At 33.2% G+C, this 19,343-nt stretch overlaps 1 protein-coding gene across 4 annotated transcripts in view; it reads left to right on the top strand.

The window, feature by feature from the left end:
* UTRN (utrophin) overlaps nucleotides 1-19,343 on the top strand; it is a 435,226-nt gene that overhangs the window by 230,664 nt on the left and 185,219 nt on the right. For all 4 annotated transcript variants that reach the window (XM_074187765.1, XM_074187767.1, XM_074187766.1 and 1 more), the window contains one exon: nucleotides 9,873-10,045. In XM_074187765.1, coding sequence (XP_074043866.1) covers nucleotides 9,873-10,045 — 173 coding nt within the window. The remainder of the gene's footprint in view (nucleotides 1-9,872; nucleotides 10,046-19,343) is intronic.

Here is a 19,343-nt window from a genome sequence, read left to right on the forward strand (position 1 = left end):
AGAAATGCTTGTTATGAAAGAAGGGATATCTATGTCTTTTTTGTAGCTCTTTCAACTTCTTGAAGAATTGGGATGCTCTACCATTGGATGCATACATATTTAGTACTGAAATTACTTCCTTGTCTATGGTACCTTTCTGGAGCATATAGTTTCCTCCTTTATCTCTTTTAATGCTATCTGCTTTTGAAGGTGCTTTGTCTGAGATAAGGACTGCTACCCCTGCTTCTTTCACTTCAGCTAAAGCAAAATATATTTTGCTCCAACCTTTTACCTTTACTTTCTATGTATCTCTCTGCTACAAATGAGTTTCTTGTAAGCAACATATTGTAGGATTCTGGTTTTTAATCTAGACTTCTATTTGATTATGTTTTAAGGGAGAGATCATCCCACTCACATTCAAAGTTATAATTACTAACTTTTTATTGCCCTCCATGCTTTCTTCCTTCTATTTGTATTTTTCCCTTTTCCCCTTTATCCATATTCTTCCCCAGTGTTTTGTTTCTGAATACTACCACTTTCAGTATGTTTGCCCTCCTATATCAACCCCATCCTCTTTCTTTCCCCTTTCCCTTTTCCCCTTCTTCTCTTCCTTCTGTTAGTTCCCCATTTTCTCCCCCTCCCTGTCCCCCTCCCCTTTCCCCCTTTTATTACTTGAAAGGTAAGGTAAGTTTTGTAAATAGTGTTTTATGACAGGCATTTAAAGAAAAGATTTTAGAGTACTGTGACCCAGTAATGCAATCACAAACCTTGATAATATATAGTATATCATTGGAGATATATGTACAAAAGTAGACACAGTAAAAGATGGACTGAAAATGTCCTAGAAGAGATGAATGTAGAATGCTTATATGGAAGAAATTTAGATTAGACCAACACCACACACCCTATGATAAGATCAAAATGGGTATAGTATTTAGATATAAAAAACAATATTATAAACTAAAACATCAAGGAATAATTTACCTGTCAGATCTATGGAAAGTGAAGCAGTTTATTAGCAAGGAAGAGATGGAGAACATCATTAAAAACAAACTAGGTAATTTTGATTACATTAAATTAAAAAAACTTTTGCACAGACAAAACCACTGTAACCAAGATCAAAAGAAATGTAGTAAAATGGGAAACAATTTTTCAATTAGCATTTCTGACAAAGGACTCATTTCTAAAATATACAGAGAACTGAGTCAGATTTTCAAAAAAACAAGCCATTCCCCAATTGACAAATGGTCAAAGAATATGCAAAGGCTGAGGAAATCAAAGCAATCCATAGTCATGTGAAAAATTACTCTAAATCATTACTTATTATTGAAATGCAAATTAAAGCATCTTTGAGGTACCACCTCATACCTTTCAGACTGGCCAATATGACTAAAAAGTACAATGATCAATGTTGGAAGGGATGTGGGAAATCTGGGACACTAATACAATGTTGATGGAGCTGTGAACTCATCCAACCTTTATGGAGAGCAATTTTGAATTATGCCCAAAGGGCAACAAAAGTGCACACCCTTTCATGGAGCAATACTACTACTACTACTACTACTACTACTACTACTACTACTACTACTACTACTACTACTACTACTAGGTCTATACCCTGAAGAGATGATGAAAAAGGGCAAAAACATGACTTGTACAGAAATATTCACAGCAGCCCTGTTTGTGGTGGCAAAGAATTGCAAATTAAGTGAATTTCCTTCAGTTGGGGAATGGCTTTAACAAACTGGTATATGTATGTCTTGGAACAATATTGTTCTATTAGAAACCAGGAAAGATGAGAATTCAGGGAAGCCTGGAAGGATTTGCATGAACTGATGATGAGTGAGATGAGCAGAACCAGAAAAACATTGTACACCCCAACAGCAGGTTGGGGGTGATAATCAGCCTTGATGGATCTGTTCATTCCATCCTGCAACAAACAGGGACAATTTTAGGCTATCTGCAATGGAGAATACCATCTGTATCCAGAGAAAGAATTGTGGAGTTTGAATAAAGACCAAAGACTATTACCATCAACGTAGGAAAAAACTCCATTATTTTAGTATGTAATTTTACTCTCTCTTATACTTTATTTTGCTTCCTTAAGGATGTGATTTCTCTCTCATCACATTCAACTGAGATCAATGTATACCATGGAAGCAGTATAAAGACTGGAAAATTGCCTTCTGTGGGGGGTGGGGAGAGGGAAGCAAGATTGGGGAAAAATTGTAAAACTCAAAATAAATAAAATCTTTCTTAAAAAAATAAAAACCTGGGGCGGCTAGGTGGCATAGTGGATAAAGCACTGGCCCTGGAGTCAGGAGTACCTGGGTTCAAATCCAGTCTCAGACACTTAATAATTACCTAGCTGTGTGGCCTTGGGCAAGCCACTTAACCGCATTTGCCTTACAAAAAACCCTAAAAAACAAAAAATAAAAAAATAAAAACCAGGGGCAGCTAGGTGGCACAATGGATAGAGCACTGGCCCAGGAGTCAGGAGTGCCTGAGTTCAAATCCATCCTAAGACACTTAATAATTACCTAGCTGTGTGGCCTTGGGGAAGCTACTTAACCCCATTTGCCTTGCAAAAAATAAAATAAAATAAAAAACCTAAAAATAAAAACCAAAAAGAAAGAAAGGAAGGAAGGAAGGAAGGAAGGAAGGAAGGAAGGAAGGATAATGTAAAATGTATGGGTAGGGCCCAGTATTCCAGATCATTTTCCAATCCCAATAGGCCATTGCAAGTATTTCAATAAAAATTTAAAATAGGATTTGACTCTTGGCAGAATTTTGCTCCGAAGAATCTCTTTTGAATCCAGCTGATGAGTCAATTTTATTGCCCACTCTGACTTGAAGTAATTAAATTCCCCTTGAAAATACTTTGAAAAGAAAGGATCTGAGGACTTTAATGATATAATATTAATGTACTGTCACACTTGAGCTACTTGCATTTGTGTATGTCTTGATCCATTTACACAGTAATCATTGTAGGTATAATGATAGGCAGTTCCATCTGAATGACATTTTTGAGTAACTTAATGTCTTATTTTAATATCTGCAGTTCCACCACTAGTTGATTTATGGTAATTGCCATTCTCTTCAAGGGCTTCTGTGTCTAAGTAGTATTATTCTCTTGGGAAATTCTTTTGAAATCCCCTAAGTAACAACTACAGGATTCCAGTCTTTTGGATAAGGAAATAGTAGAGTTCGGATTTATTTTGAGAAAAGACAGAACTACATACAGAACAGCCCACTGTATTACAGTTAAAAGAAATCAGTTAAAATTGTAGAAATTATACTATACTATTCAGCTAAAAGTAATCATTTAAGAGGAAAAAATAATGTATTCTTTTCATCAATGGAATGTACTCCATTCCAGCTATAGTAAGTAAATCAGTACTGATTTAAATTCTTAAGTTTGGGGTTGGCAGTTTTGATATCTCATTTGAAATCTGATGGATTTATGAAGTATATGTAAAAGAATAATACCTACTGGTCAGGCAAGGTGGAACATACCTGTATTACCTTTTGCTTGAGACCTCGGCATTGTCCAAACTCAGGAGTTTTGAAGTGTAGTAGGACTAAAGCCAGGGTATCCACACTTAAAGCTGGCACTAGTGTGGTGAACTCCCAGGGAGAAGAGCAACACCAGCCTACCTATGGCTCTTGTTACAAAAAAAAATAAAAGAGTATATTAAAACTTCCAAGCGATGAGGGGTCCTCATGGATTTCTATTGTGTAAAATGAGACCTGTGTCTTCTGTCCATGCTACCTGCTACCCCAAAGGATTTATCATTGTTTTGTGAGCTTAATTCAGTCTCACCCTAATGCTCAAAATTTGAGAAGTATAAGAATTGTTTTGAAAACTGTTAAATAAAAATTACATTGTTATTATGCTAAAATAAGTTCAAATTCAGGTCAGATCTACTTAGTCTACTAAGCAGTTTGGCATTGCAATAGTTATAGTGCTAAGCTTGATCAGAAAGATGTCTTCGAATTCATCCTTAGACTCTTAATGCTTGTGCAACCCTGCACAAATTATTTAACTATAGGGAAAATAACATCATCTACCTCTTAGAATTGTTTGCAAGGATAAAATATGATAATATTTATAAAACTAAAGTGCTGTACAAATGTTAGCTCTTATATTATTATTATTATTATTATTATTATTATTAGTAGTAGTAGTAGTAGTAGTAGTAGTAGTAGTACTTTAAAAGACCATTAAATTTTAGATTTTAAATATTTAAATATTAGATTTTATTGCATTGAAATTCCAAATAATAATTGGATTACTCTTTGGAGTTTGGGGGTTTATTTTTGTTACTGCAAGACTTCTGTTGTGATTTGACTGTAATTTTTTTTTTGCTAATTCTTAATGAGTCAAGTTTTTTTAATAATCAGATTATATAGTTTTACATTAATTAATTGGGAGATATAGTAGGGTTACTATGACCTTGTTCCCTATTTTGTTTACTGTGTTGGGAGAAATGAGGATTAATTAGACTAACAGGAAAGAAAAAAACTCTTAGTAAAGAGGTTTGGCTTAAAACTTTTGGGAATCAAATGATAATGGTTGCTGCCATCTGCCAAGAATTGTTTGGCATAGTTCTGAAAAGTGAGATTCAAACCTACATAATAATAATGGCAATAAGTCAAATGACGTTTCTATTCAATTTTGTAGTCAGAGTTTATCAAATAATCTTACAAACCCCAGATCAGCACTGAGAGCTGTCCTATAAGCATATTTACTTCAGAAACAATATTAAGGCTCATATTAAACCATCTTAATTTTTTTGTTTTTTGTGAGTAATATTTAGAATTCTGAAGATCATATTTTCTTGTATTCAAAACTAGAGAACTCTAGGGAATGTGTAATGAATTAGTGATCCCTTGAGCTTCCATAATTAGTCTTAAACTGAATTTCTATGTGCTGCCTTTTGCAAAGAAATGGTAAATCTATTTTTCTCTAATGGCTAATTTTGTTTGTTTGACCTGAACTTTGGCAAGGAAGTTGTTTCTTAAGAGTCATCACTTCTTCAGTTTCAGGAAAAAAGGTCAGGATTCCATCAGTAGAAAACAACAGTGATAACATATAGGTTGGGTAAATATACAAAAATAAAGAAAATATAAACAAAGAGCAAGAGAATGAATTAATCTCAGCCCACATCTTTGTTCTGATTCTTTCCAAGTTTTTTTTTAATTCTACATCTTTGTATCTAAAAGGGATGATCAGACATAGTTTGACTAGCACACCTGATTTTTTATTAAAAAGTACTGTGTCTTCACTATCTAATTTTTAATTCACTCTATGAATACCATGTATTATAAAAATATTTATATTGTCTAGTACAAAGGGTATATACAAATTTCCTTTAAGCTAAATTTAAAAAGATAAAATGGAATTTTTTATACTTAAAAAAACCCAAACATTTTCCTTTTGCTTGAAAATAATACTACTGATTGAGTTTGATTATGTGATTATGCATTCAGGGTTGTCATTGAAATGATAAAACTAGTGGAAATAATTCTTTATGCCTTAAGAAGTTGAAAATTTTGCCTTGTCATTAACATCACTAGTCACTTTCTTAAAGGCTCATTGGCTTTTTAACTATGCCATAAAACCATGATCAGCCCAAAGTCTTTTCCTGGAAGAACTACATTTCCTACTGTTTAGGTATATGTTGTGAGCTCTTAAACATATAATTATGGCCCCTTCAGTAAATCTCTAGATTGTCTTTTTTGACTTTCCTTGTATATTAATGTCATTATGGGTAAATGAATATAAATTAGGAGAAATCTCACCATTTGGTCAGTCTTTTGATTTTGATTTGACAATCAGTATCATATTGATGGTAAACTGTCAATCTCTTAAGAAAATATGCTGGTCTTCATGATTCCTTATTAATTGGTATTTCCATATGTCAATGGATATCTTGGCCTAAGAAAAAGTAAGAAAATTCAGCATATACTTTCAGTGTTCAATTTCTGATGAAAATGTGAAGTTGAATTTGTTATTATGATTTAATGATTCTTGAAGGGTCACTTTATTCAAGACAGAATTTTTATAATTGTTAGTATTTTAGTTTTTCCTTTATTACATGTCTGACCAATTTTTAATATTCATTTTTACAAGATTTTGAGTTCCATATTTTTCTCCCTCATTCCCTTTCCTACCTTCTAAAATGGTAGGCAATTTTCCTATAGGTTATACCTTTGCTATCATGTAAAAAATAACAGATATAAATATATATATATAATATATAGTTCATATTTGTCACAGTTGTGAAAGAAGAAATAGATCAGAAGGAAAAAATGCAAAAAAAAAATCAAAAAAGTATGCTTTAGGCTGCATTCAGAGTCCATCAATTTTTATCTAGATATGGGCAGCATTTTCCTTCAAGTCCTTTATACTTATGAATCATTGAGCTCTGAGAAGAGCTCAGTCTTTCATAATTCATCTTTACAATATGCTATTGATACTATGCACAGTGTTTTTCTAGTTCTGTTCATTTCACTTTGCATCTGTTCATACAAGTCTTTCCAGGTTTTTCTGTAATCTGCCCATTATCATTTCTTGTTGAAAATTCTATTGCATTGTTCAGCTATCCCCCAAGTGAAGGACACTCTGCAATTTCAAATATTTCGCCACCACCAAAAGAGTTGTTACATATACTATGCATATGTAGATACTTTCCCATTATTTATGATCACTCTCTTTTGGATGCAGACCTAATAATGCTATTGTTGGATCAAAAGGGTATGCACAACTTGGTTGCTCTTTGCCCATAGGACCTAGTAGCTGTCTAGAATGGTTGGATCAGTTTATATCATTTCCTTTTTTGTCCTGTTAGTCAATCTGATAGGTGTAAGGTGATTTCTCAAAGTTGTTTAATTTGCATTTCTCTAATTAAAGTGATTTTGAGTACTTCTTTATATTCTGTAGATGACTGATTATTTCATCTGAAAACTGTTGATGTCCATTCACTATTTATTAATTGGGAAATGGCTTGTATTTTTACAAATTTGACTCAGTCCACTATATATTTGAGAAATGAGGCCTTAATCAAAGACACTTGCTGTAAAGATTGTTTCTCATTTCTAATTTTCGTTGCATTCATTTTGTTTATGCAAAAGCTTTTTAATTTATTAAAATCAAAATTATAACTTTTCCTTTTAGAAGGTGGATGTTATACCACTTGGCATATACATGATTAGTATTGGTATTATTACTTCATTGTCTTTGCTACCTTTTAGTAAGATATTGTTTTCTTCCTTATCTTTTTAAAATTGTTTATTTTTGCTTTTGCATTGTCTGAGACCAGGGTTGCTATCCCTTCTCTCTCTCTCTCTCTCTCTTTTTTTTTTACCTTTAAGCTAAAGCAAATTGAATTCTACTCCAGCCCCTTACCTTTATTCTTGGGTGTGTGTCTCTCTGCTTCAAGTATGTTTCTTGTAAAGAACATATTGTAGTAGTTTGTTTTTTCATCCATTCTGCTATCCATTTCCATTTTATGGGAGAATTAATCCCATTCATATCCACAATTATCATGGCTAACTGTGTATTTCCCTCCATCCTTTCACTCTTTCCCTCCTTGAGAGTGTTTTGCTTTTGTTTACTGCCTCCCCAAGTCTGCCCTCTTTTCCGTCCCTTCATCCTTAATTCCCTTCCCCTCCAACTTTCTATTGGGCATGATAGATTTCTATTTTCTTTTTTCTTAACGTAATCGAGTTAAGTAATTTACCCAGAATCACACAGCTAGGCAATTATGAAGTATCTGAGACTGGATTTGAACTCAGGCCCTCCTGATTCCAGTTCTGGTATTTTATCCACTGTGCCACCTAACTGCCCTTAGATTTCTATTTTCAAATGATAGTGTATATTATTCCTTCTTTGAGCCAATACAGACAAGAGTAAGGCTCATGCAATACCCATGTAGGCTCTGTTCTCTCATCTTTCTCCCCATTTTAATAGGGTTTTCATGCTTCATGTAAAATTAATTTACCCCATTCTACCTTTCCCTTCCTTCTTTATCTAATATACTCCTCTTTTTCCTCTTTTAATTATGTTTTATGTCTTTTCCTCAAATTTGTACTATACCCACATTCTCATACATATATATATATATATATATATATATATATATATATATATATATATGTTTTTTTCTGGATGTACTATTAGTGGTACAATTTTTAAGAATTACAAATATCATTGTACCATGTACAGATGCAGAGTTCAGCTCCATTGAATTATTTATGTTTTCTTTTCCATTTTTTTGACTTCTCTTGATATTTGAAATGGAATTTTTTGTTCAATTCCGGTTTTTTCCTTATGAAAGCTTGAAATCCTTCTATTTCATTGACCTACCACTTTTCTCCCCCTTGAAATATGCTTGAATTTAGCAGGTGGAAGATTCTTGAGTTGTTGCTCTAGTTTCTCTGCCTTTCAGAATATCATATTCCATGATTTCCCAATTCTTTAATGTTATAGCTGCCAAGTTTATATAATCCTGATTGTCCTGTGTAATCCTGATTGTGGCTCCCTGATATTTGAATTGTTTCTTTCTGGTCTCTAACAGTATTTATTTCTTGACCTATTTCTATATTTTGACTATAATGTTCCTTGGAGTTTTAACTTTGGGATTTCTTTCCTAAGGTGATCTGTGGATGCTTTCAATACCTGTTTTGCCCTTTGATTTCAGGATATCAGGGCAGTTTTCCTTGAAAGATATTATCCAGATCCTTCTTTTGATTATAACTTTCAGGTAGTCTAATGATTGTGACTTTATCTCTCTTAAATCTAGTTTCCAGATCACTTTGTTTTCACCCCCTGCCCCAGGGTATTTTGAATCTTCTTTTATTTTTTACTCCTTTGAATTTGTTTGATTGATTCTTGATGTCTTAGAAAGTAATTTGCTTCTACTTTCCCAATGTAAACTTATAAGGAATTGCTTTTTTCAGTGGATTTTTGTATCTCCTTTTCCATTTGGCAAGTTTTTTAAGCATTTGTTTTCTTTTTTCCAAACTGTTGATTCTTTTTTCATAATTTTCTTACATCACGCATATCTTTTCCTATTTTTCTTCTCTTTTATTATTTTAAGTTTCTTTTTGAGCTCTTCTATGTAAGTTCTTTCTGGACTTGAGATTACTTACCATTTTTGTTTAGGATAAAATGTCACATTTCCAGGAAACTTATTGTATTTCATTTAGAGAGAAAGTTAGCTCCAACTATTTTTAGAGGTAATTAAATTAATTTTTTAATGGAAAAATGAAATAGGTGAAACTTTTTTCTTGCTTTTCATTAAGTTTTTTTTACATACTTTATTGAGTCTAAACAAAAAACTTTTTGGTTTGCCTAATTCTTACTTTCTATATACAATTTTATAGTATCCATTGTAAGACCTCAAGACATTTCAAAAGATGTATGTGTGAAAGGTGAGAATGAGTAGCTATTTTTTCTTGGTAAGAATTAGTAGCTTGACTTTGGTACCAATTAAAGTTAAATGATTTTGAAGATATTATCAAAATTAGAACTTAATGAAGAATACATTAAAAACCAGCAACAAACCCTAATTTTACACATTGCCAGAAAACTCTTTTCTTAAAATAATCTTAAAGAAGTAAAATTCAGAATCCATTATTTATTTTTGAAGTCTGACTTAAACAGATAGGCATTGAATTCTATAATTTTTCAAGAGATAACTGTTGAAAAAACAAATCTGTCATTGCATTTAATATGATATAATGGCAAATAAGAAACCAATAGAAATTTCATTGTACAAATAAAACAGAAATATACATATATATTATATTGACTGTGTTTATTGGTCACAGGTAGCAGTAACATTAGTACTTAACAGATACATTCTTTTCTCTTCTTATTTTCATAGGACATACAGGCTGAAATTGATGCCCACAATGACATCTTTAAGAGTATTGATGGAAATAGACAGAAAATGGTAAAAGCTTTGGGAAATTCAGATGAGGCAGCTCTGCTCCAACATCGACTAGATGACATGAACCAGAGGTGGAATGATTTGAAAGCGAAATCTGCTAGCATAAGGTAAGTGGAGAAATATCAAAATATGAATTTAAAGTAAAATATCTTTGTTAAAATGGTGTTATGAGAAAAGAGGCATAGCACCTGACACTGAAAAGGGCTCCTATAGTAAAATTTTAAGGCCTAAATTGAAATATCATTGAATCACAATTTAAGAATTACAACTTAGAGTTGTAAAAATGTACAGAAGTGTAGAAGCTAGAATTGTGCAACTTAGAGTTGTAAATAAATTCATATATATATATATATTTGTTGTGTATTATTTTAGAAAGATTTTATTTATTTTTGAGTTTTACAATCCCCCCCATTCTTGCCTACCCCCCACCCCCCACAGAAGATTTTCTGTTAGTCTTTACATTGTTTTCATGGTATACATTGATCTCAGTTGAATGTGATGAGAGAGAAATCATATCCTTAAGGAAGAAAAATAAAGTATAAGAGATAGCAAAATTGCATAATAAGATAATGGGTTTTTTCCTTAAATTGAAGGTAATAGTCTTTGGTTTCTGTTCAAACTCCACAATTCTTTCTCTGGATACAGATTATATTCTCCATTGCAGATAGCCCCAAATTGTCCCTGATTGTTGCACCGAAGCAATGAGCAAGTCCATCAAGGTTGATAATCACTCCCATGTTGCTGTTTTTATATAGTCTTAAAATTTGCATTGGAAGTGAGGTAGCGTACTTTTTATTAATAGTGAATAGTATATGAAAAAAAGAGACCAGTATTAACATCCAAATATCTGTGAAACCTTTAAAATTGAGTAATGGTATCATTAGTGGGCTAGGTAGCCTGGTCTTGGAATCAAGATAATTTGAATTCATATTATTTTCTCTAAAACATATTACTATAGCTGGGTGACTGTGTATATGTCACTTTATTTTTCATGCCACAGCAGATGTGATGTTGACTTGAATTAATAAAGGAAGTTTCAATTCCAAGGAACTTCCTAACCTGAGGTAATTATAGGTCTGAACTTGTGTCAAGGGGACATTAACAGACCAAAGAGTTTTCCCTAAAGTATAGATCTAGTCCAATAAAGAATAATATTAGCATTTCTTTTACTAATAATTCTTCTCCTCTTACCTTTCTCCTGTAATAAGATCTGCAATTTTATTAATTTTACCAGCATAGATTACTGTACTGCTAAGCTTTGGTAAATGAGTTTCATAAGGTACTATGGCCAAAAAAAGAATCTATCACTTTGTGACTAATCTTCTAGTAATAAGGCTCTTGACCTTTGAAGCTAGTTGGTCTTTAGACAAAAGTCATAGTCTGTTATCTAACCTATACTCCTTGTCTTTTTGTTCCCTTGACTGGACTTTCCATTTTTGCCTTGATTGAACTTAACTGAAAACTTTTAAGAACCAAAGATTCACTATCACTTCACCCAAGGCTTTGGTATGATATTATCATGGTGAGAATGTCTGTGGCTACAGGAATTAATATTAGATGATTTTCAAATGAATGATTGGAGTCAGTTTATCATTTAATTAGTATTTATTAAAAAATTCCCATTAGGTAAGACATTGTAGTAAGTATTTGAGATAAAAAGAGATTCAAAAATAAACCCTATTCTCAAGGCATTCACTATCTAATAGGGGAAAATAACATATAAACAACTATTTATAAGCAAGATATATTTAGGATCAGTTAGGGTTTGGTGTAAGTCTTCATATTAAGGAGGACAGGGAAAGACTTTTTAAAGAAGGTTGATCATTTTTTGAGACTTGAAGAAAACCAGGGAAACTAGAAGATGGAGTTGACAAAGGACACCATTTCATATACTGGGGACATTCAATGAGAATATTTAGTTATAGATGGAATGTTGTATTCAAGCAGTAGAAAGACAAATATGCACTGTATTGCAGAATATGTGGAGGAGAGTGAAGAACAAAACTGGAAAGGTTAGAAGAAAATACGTTATGAAGGGCATAAAAAATAAAACAGAAAAAAAAAACTTTTTATATTTGATCCTGGAAGTAATAGGGAGCCATTGGAGTTTATTGAATAAGGGGTCAAATGGTGAGATTTACCTTTTAGGGAAATCAATTTTGGCAGCTGAAAGGAGATGAATTGTGCTGGGGAGAACCATCAACTAGGAAAGAACTCCCATGGGTAAGAAGACATACAGATGTTGTGATGAGTATAATTTTGTGTTAGATATGTTAGGTCTGTTTTCCACAGATGTTGAATCCTGAATGAGGGATGACAGTAAGATTGATTTAGAGCAGGGCCAGGTAATGTCCAAACTGCAGATGGAAAATTTTAGGGGTGAATTAATTAAATGTTTGACCAAGTTTTGGCCCTTGGCAGAAAAAAAAATTCCCCACCCCCTGATTTTGAGATATGGGTTATTAAGCTAAGTTCCAAAGCATTATGGCTTGACTGTTCTAGTTGTGTATCATTCTAAGGAACATGGTAGAGGCTCTCAAAATTAACTACTTAAAAGGTTGTATATCTCAGACATGATTATATTTTATTTGCTCTATATTTAATTAGTGGCTTCATATAAGGAATGCATAGTTTTAGAAAAGAGGAAGTTACATTGTTCTAGGATCTTTCCAGATTAATATTCTAGTGTAGAGAAAGTTAAAACCATGTGTGTAAATGTATCTGTCAGTCTTCTCCTTAAAGCAGTCAATTAGATTATGGACTTGTGGACCCTTGAAGAGCTAATGGAGGAGAAAAGGAATCTGCTTCCCCTTGCTTTCTGTTCTGAAAGTTAGGATAATAAAACAAAGGTATAACAAAAATCTTCTTATATAGGGTCTAGCAAGAACCATGCCTAGACTAAAAAAATTAAGATTTTACTTGACTAGCTGATGATTTAGGAGCAGGAAATAATTGAAGTTATCCTGCATTTCCTTAGATGTAGAAGAGAATAGAGTTTTAAAGAACTGAAACTTAATGAAGAATGGGATCAAAGTTGAATCATCCTGACTCTGTTCCATTGGCAGATGTCCCTTTGACTTTCATAAGAGTCTATTGGCCTCATATTTTATATCTGCAAAGGGAAAGAACAGGCAAAGGAAGACCAATCTGGGTGGAGCCCAACTGCAGACTAAGTTGCAGCAAATAACAGTGTTTTGTAAAGGAGGATGGGAGAAAATAAAGTCACTTAATTATAGCAGAAAATGAATTTTAAAAATATTGGTTGAGAATTAGTTTTATTGTATTGAAATTGGAACCATTTAGAACAGTAGTGTGAGTTACATTCTTTATACTTGACCATATTTGAGATGACTAATTACCTGCTAATTAATGAGTATTTTTACAAGAATTTCAGCTGAAATTTCTTTAGTGGTTTTTTTTAAGAATAAGATTCATCTACACTGAGGCTTCAGGGTAGAGAAGTGTGCTAAAGTTGTTATTCTTCATTCACATGGAGAAGGTATGGAGTAGGAATAGTTAGGCATGGCTAGAGAATGAATTTAGTCCATGTTGCGTTTTAAGGATGCCTGGAAGTAGGAAAGGGAATAATGCATAAGGCCTATTAGAGGGAGAGCCTAGTTATTCATTATTTGGGTGATGAGTATAACATGGCAGAAAGTGATGGGAATGGAAGAAAAATTGGATTTGTTTTGCCTGGGTCCAGTATATAGAAGGCAAAGTGAAGAGTTGCAGAATTACATTTTTGCTGAGGTCTCTTGTGTCTCACTGAAGTTTACGTATTACTGCTATGAGAATAAGGATTTGCACCCAGTCTTATTTGTTCACATACTGTTAGCAGAATTTATTCCTTTTTTCCAATTATGGAAAAGGTTATTTCTACTATGAGACTATCACTGGTTAAGTTGCACTGGAGGTTATTCTAACCAGCTTGGGTAAACTAAGCTGTTAGGTTTTCACTATGACCATCTACCTTAGGTATGAATTATTGCTTATTGATTTCTAGAAAAAAGTGTTAATAATGCAGATTGAAAAGTTTGTCTGCCTTTTTTTTTGAGCTGTTTTTAAACATTTACCTGCCACCTCTGTATGGTTCTATAAACAATGCTTGAACTGTCTGTCTGTAGTAGAAAGCTCAGAAGGAAATCATTACAAGACTGGAGGGCTATTGATTATAGGCTAATAATAACAATAGGTAGCTTTTATTTAGGCTTTGATAAATTTTGCAAAGTGGTTTACATGTAATATGTAACTTCACAAAACCCTGATCACTGGAGTCCAACGTATATTACACACACACACAAACACACACACACACGCACACACACATCATATCACCTTTCAACCTTAAACAGAAAACTTGGGAAAAGATGTAGAATAAATTGGAATATTGTAAAAACAGTTTGCAAATAAATAAACTTAATATTTCTAGAGATGAAGTGATTTAATTGCCCAAGGTCTCGCCAAGCTGCATGAATAATTGAATGAATAAAGCATTTATTAATCCCTTACTAATTTACAAAGCATCGTGCAAAGTACAATGAATAAAAATAGAAAATAAGGCAATTCCTGCTGTTAAGGAACTTACAGTCTAATGGGGAAGATAGCACATATGGAAAGTTTCAGCCTATGTCAGATGGAAAGCCTCATGGTCTTTAGAATGTATTCATAAAGCAGGGCTTCATTCTTCCTCCTTAATATTATTTCCACTGATAGAAGCGTATCTTGACATTGCCAAGAACTTTGGCAGGAATTTTCTTTTCTGGATATCAGTTTGATGCAACTATCACACCTGCAGTAGCAAATGTCAGCTGCCATCTTTGTAGGAGCTGCTTCCTAAGGAAAGGTTGTTATTGCCAAAGCTCTTTCGTTCAGGATCCTAGATTGTTCCCATCAGGATCTGAGCAGAGATGGTAATTATGGTGGTTGGTGGTAGTTTGACATGCCTGGCACATTCTACTTATTGTCTCTCCCTGCTTCAAATAAGTTGGCTTGTCTGCCCTGTGTGGGACAGTGCAGTGTTGGGGTTGATTGATACCTTCTTCACAGAAATGGTTTCCTTTAGAATATATCTTTGAGGAATGGACTGAATGCAAGAATGGTGGGATGCTGTCCCTCTCAGAACTCATCTACCTTTTGTTGAATGTTATTCGGCAGTAAGTTGATCTCTCCATTGGGTTTTCTCCCCCTTAGTGATGGCTACGGGGATTGAACTTAAGACCCATATCCTTACCGTTATATTTCATAAAAAGAGGCAGTGTGTGTATGTATATCTATCTATCTATCTATCTATCTATCTATCTATCTATCTATCTATCTATCTATCTAGTTTTTGCAAGGCAGTGGGGCTAAGTGGCTTGCCCAAGGCCACACAGCTAGGTAATTATTAAGTGTCTGAGGCTGGATTTGAACTCAGGTACTCTTGACTCCAAGGCCAGTGCTCTATCCACTGTGCCACCTAGCTGCCCCATCCACTGCGCCACCTAGCTGGCCCTGCAGTATATATTATAATGGAAGCCTTTTAGTAATAATTTTGCTTGCTTATGTACAGAATTATAAAAATATTCCTGCCTTGCTGCAGGTTATCCCTTAAATTATGTTCTTCAAAAGTCACTCCTCCCTTATTTTGAAAAAAATTATAGTATTTATTTCTGTATAATATATTTCAATGTTCCTAACATTGTCATTTAATCTAAAAAGTCACTAGGACTCTGATAAGGGCAAGACTCTAAAGGCAAAGGATTAAATTAAGTTTATTGTTCTTGAAACATTGTAATCAATTCTTTTTTATTGTATATTCATAAATATGACTAAAACACCCCCAAAACAATGATTTATATTCTTACTTTAGAACTTTTTTTGCATAAGGATTAGAGATCTCACAAGTTTGATTGATATTGAAGAGCAATTTTTCTCTAATTAGTTGAATGACTTGTTAAACATCTGCTTTCTTATAAGAATGACAAAATGGACTTGTTTCATTGGCCTTTTGATTAACCTATAATATAGATATATCAGGACCTTATTTATCCATCTCAGTTGAGTAAATGAAAGATTTAATAAAGGAATGAATACAAAATGTATTAAGCACCTTTTATGTATTAGGTACTTTGCCTTCTTTTTAAAAAATATTATTTATTTTAGGCAATGGGGTTAAGTGACTTGCCCAAGGTCCACAACTAGACAATTATTAAATATCTGAACCCGTATTTGAACTCAGCTCCTCCTGACTCCAGAGGTGATGCTCTATCCATTGCCCCACCTAGCTGCCCCAGTACTTTGCCTTCTTAAAAATTGAGTATGATAAAGGACGAATTCAGAATTCAGAATTGAAGTAAATTGGAAAAAAATTGTTAAAGGCTTTCTTTGTCCTCATTTCATTATTTTTGTGTTCAAATTGTTAACAGAGTTATTGTTAATTATAAACACAGGAAAGTAAGTTCATTCCTTTTTAGTGGATACATGTAGATAATTTATATAAATTCTGTCAATTTTAATTTACACCTCTTTCATCTATATTGACAAAGATAATGAAAAAGTTCACCAAATCTCATTTAAATGATCAGCTTTTTTATGATTTTTGTTCTGACCTTCCTTAAGAAATACCAAATAAACCGAGTATTTATATTTAACTAAAAAAAGAGAATTGTTTAGGAAACTACAAATCTATAATGTATATAGCTCAGTTTTTAATTAATTCTACATATAACTTTCAAAATTTTCCTTTTGGAAACAAAAGAAAAAAAATTTACAGTCAATGAAAGCAAATTCCCATATTAGTTAGCCCTGACAATATAGATCTCATGTTGCCCTTTGTGCTGTTCTCCAGTTGCCATCTCCTTTCTTATGCATTTATTTTCTTATTCAACTGCTCACTTATTCATTTATTTATTTTGCCATTCCCTTTCTATCAGGTCCTGGGCAGCAGACCTTCTTATCCGTCCTTCTGGATGCATGGTTCTTCATTGTATTGATCAGAATTCCTAAGTCTTTCAAAGTTGCTTTTCTTTACAATGATGTTGTTACTGTAGATATTGTTCTCTGGTTCTTCATCTAAAATTATGCACTTCAAATATTTTTACAGTAGACAGTATATATATATATATATATATATATATATATATATATATATACATATATATTCTTTTTCATCTTCCTCATAATATTCCTCTTTTCCTGGATATTTTTCTTAGAAGTGAAATGACTAAAACACAAATCAACAGATAGGGCATGTTATTTCTTTGAAGCCATGTACAGTAGGCTAGCCTCATTTCCTTCTTCCCTTATCTTAAGGCAGAAACTTTTACAAATAGACATCTACCTACTAGTCCTAATTATGTGAGTGCAGGGGAGTTGTTTTATCTTTTTTAGGCTGTTGTATTGAGATTAAACAAACATTTATTAAGCACCTTTTATGTGCAAGTCATTATGTATGTAGGTGCTAGCATTGAGAAAAACCATGTCTACAAGTACATTTAATATAAAATAATCTGAAGAGGGAAAATGTGCCAATAATATGATGAATGAGAAAGGAAGATTAGGAAAGTCTAGGAGGAGGCATCTCAGCTGAATACAGTGTTCCTTCCTATACTTCTAGTTTACTGTGTCTCAGAAAAAGTCAAACTTCTCTATAGTGTCAAACCATAGTGATGTTGTCAGAATAAATATTTAAGAATGTGCAAAAATGGGGGCATCTTGATGGTGCCAGTGGATAGAGCAGTGACCCTGGAGTCAGGAGGATCAGATACTTAATAAGTCCCTAGGTATGTGACTGTGGGTGCAGTTTTTTTTTTTTGCCTTGTAAAAAAAATGCACAAAAGGTAATATACAAATAGATATCTTAAGATAATTATTTTGTATTCCAATTATTTTAATGATTTAAAAAAATTCATAGTTATTTATATCTTTTGGACCATATACTCTTTTTATTTTAAAAGTGGAGCCCTACACCCTGGAAAATCAATTCAATTCAATTGGACAAGCATTTATTAAATACTTACTGACCGAGAAAAGTGAAGACAAAACCAAAATGTAAACTAATTTTAGCCCTAAAGGAATTTATATTCTACTGGGTGATGACCATTTGTATAGTTAACAGAGAGAGTTTATAACCAGGGGGACTGAAAAGGCTTCTCAACTGAACCTGTTAGGAAGCTTAACATTTTAAGACTCTACAGTGAGGAAGGTTTATCTTCTGGACATGGAGTCAGCAGAAGGAATATGGGTTGAAGGATACCTTAGTGAAATAGTTTGGCCACAATGTAGAATGTGTGAAAGGAAACAATGTGAAATAAGTCTGGAAAGGTTGACCAGAGCCAGACTATGAAGTCAGTTCAAAGATAAAAATTCCTCTCCCCATTCTTTTATGTGTCTCTTAAAGATGCCGGGCATCCTTTTAAAAGTCCTTAATGTAAAATAAGCTTTAATAACACTTACATTTACATCTACTTTTACTAGCTTTTAAAATGTCATTAAACTGTATGTAAACTTACCCTGATGACTTGGAAAAAAACACATAAACGCACTGGAATGAACACACACACACACACACACACACACACAGACACACACCCTCCCACATATTGCATTAGCAAATTAGGAATTTTTTTTAATGGAATTGACATTATGGGTGTGGAGAAATTGTACTGGCCCTATGTATGAATGGCATATGTGGTCCCTTTTATGGTATTAGAAAAATTGTGTAATAGTAATCTGCACAGAAATAAACAAGATAATATTTACTTTCATTTGGATGCTGAAATATGTGGAATCCCACTAACTAAAGGTTTAGATTTTTTAAAAAATTCTACATGCACAAATGCAAAAAAAGGCAGAATTTATTTTACACTATTTTCGGTTATTAATGCTCAGTTTGAACTGCTTTCCTCTAGGGTAGAGTTGGATGAAAAGGGAGAAGCCATCAACGAGACCTAAATACATTGGCCTTGTCTTAAAAATTCATGCTTCATTGTGCATTTGTTGTTTTCCATTCCTTTGCCATTGGATGCAGAACACTTCCTAAGTTCTCTGAAGTCAGGATTTGTCTCTATATTGATCTGAGTTCCGATTTATTTCTGTATTATTTTTCTTTCCAGTGTATTAGTGTATAAATTGTCCTGCTGGATCTGCTTATCCAACATGAATGTATTAAAGACTTGACAAGTTTCTCTAAATTCTTTATATTTTGCATTTATGGTGGTAGTATTCCATTACTTGCACATATTGCAGCTTGTAAAAGTGACAGGTCTCCACTTTTTCTTCTATTACAAAAAGTACTATTTTGGGGAGCAGCTAGGTGGCACAGTGGATAGTACACTGACTCTGGAGTCAAGAGGACCTGAATTCAAATTCAGCCTCAGACACTTAATAATTACCTAATTGTGTGATCTTGGACAAGTCACTTATCCC

This window comes from Macrotis lagotis, chromosome 5 (assembly GCF_037893015.1).
Source record: "Macrotis lagotis isolate mMagLag1 chromosome 5, bilby.v1.9.chrom.fasta, whole genome shotgun sequence".
Classification (NCBI taxonomy): Eukaryota; Metazoa; Chordata; class Mammalia; order Peramelemorphia; family Peramelidae; genus Macrotis; species Macrotis lagotis.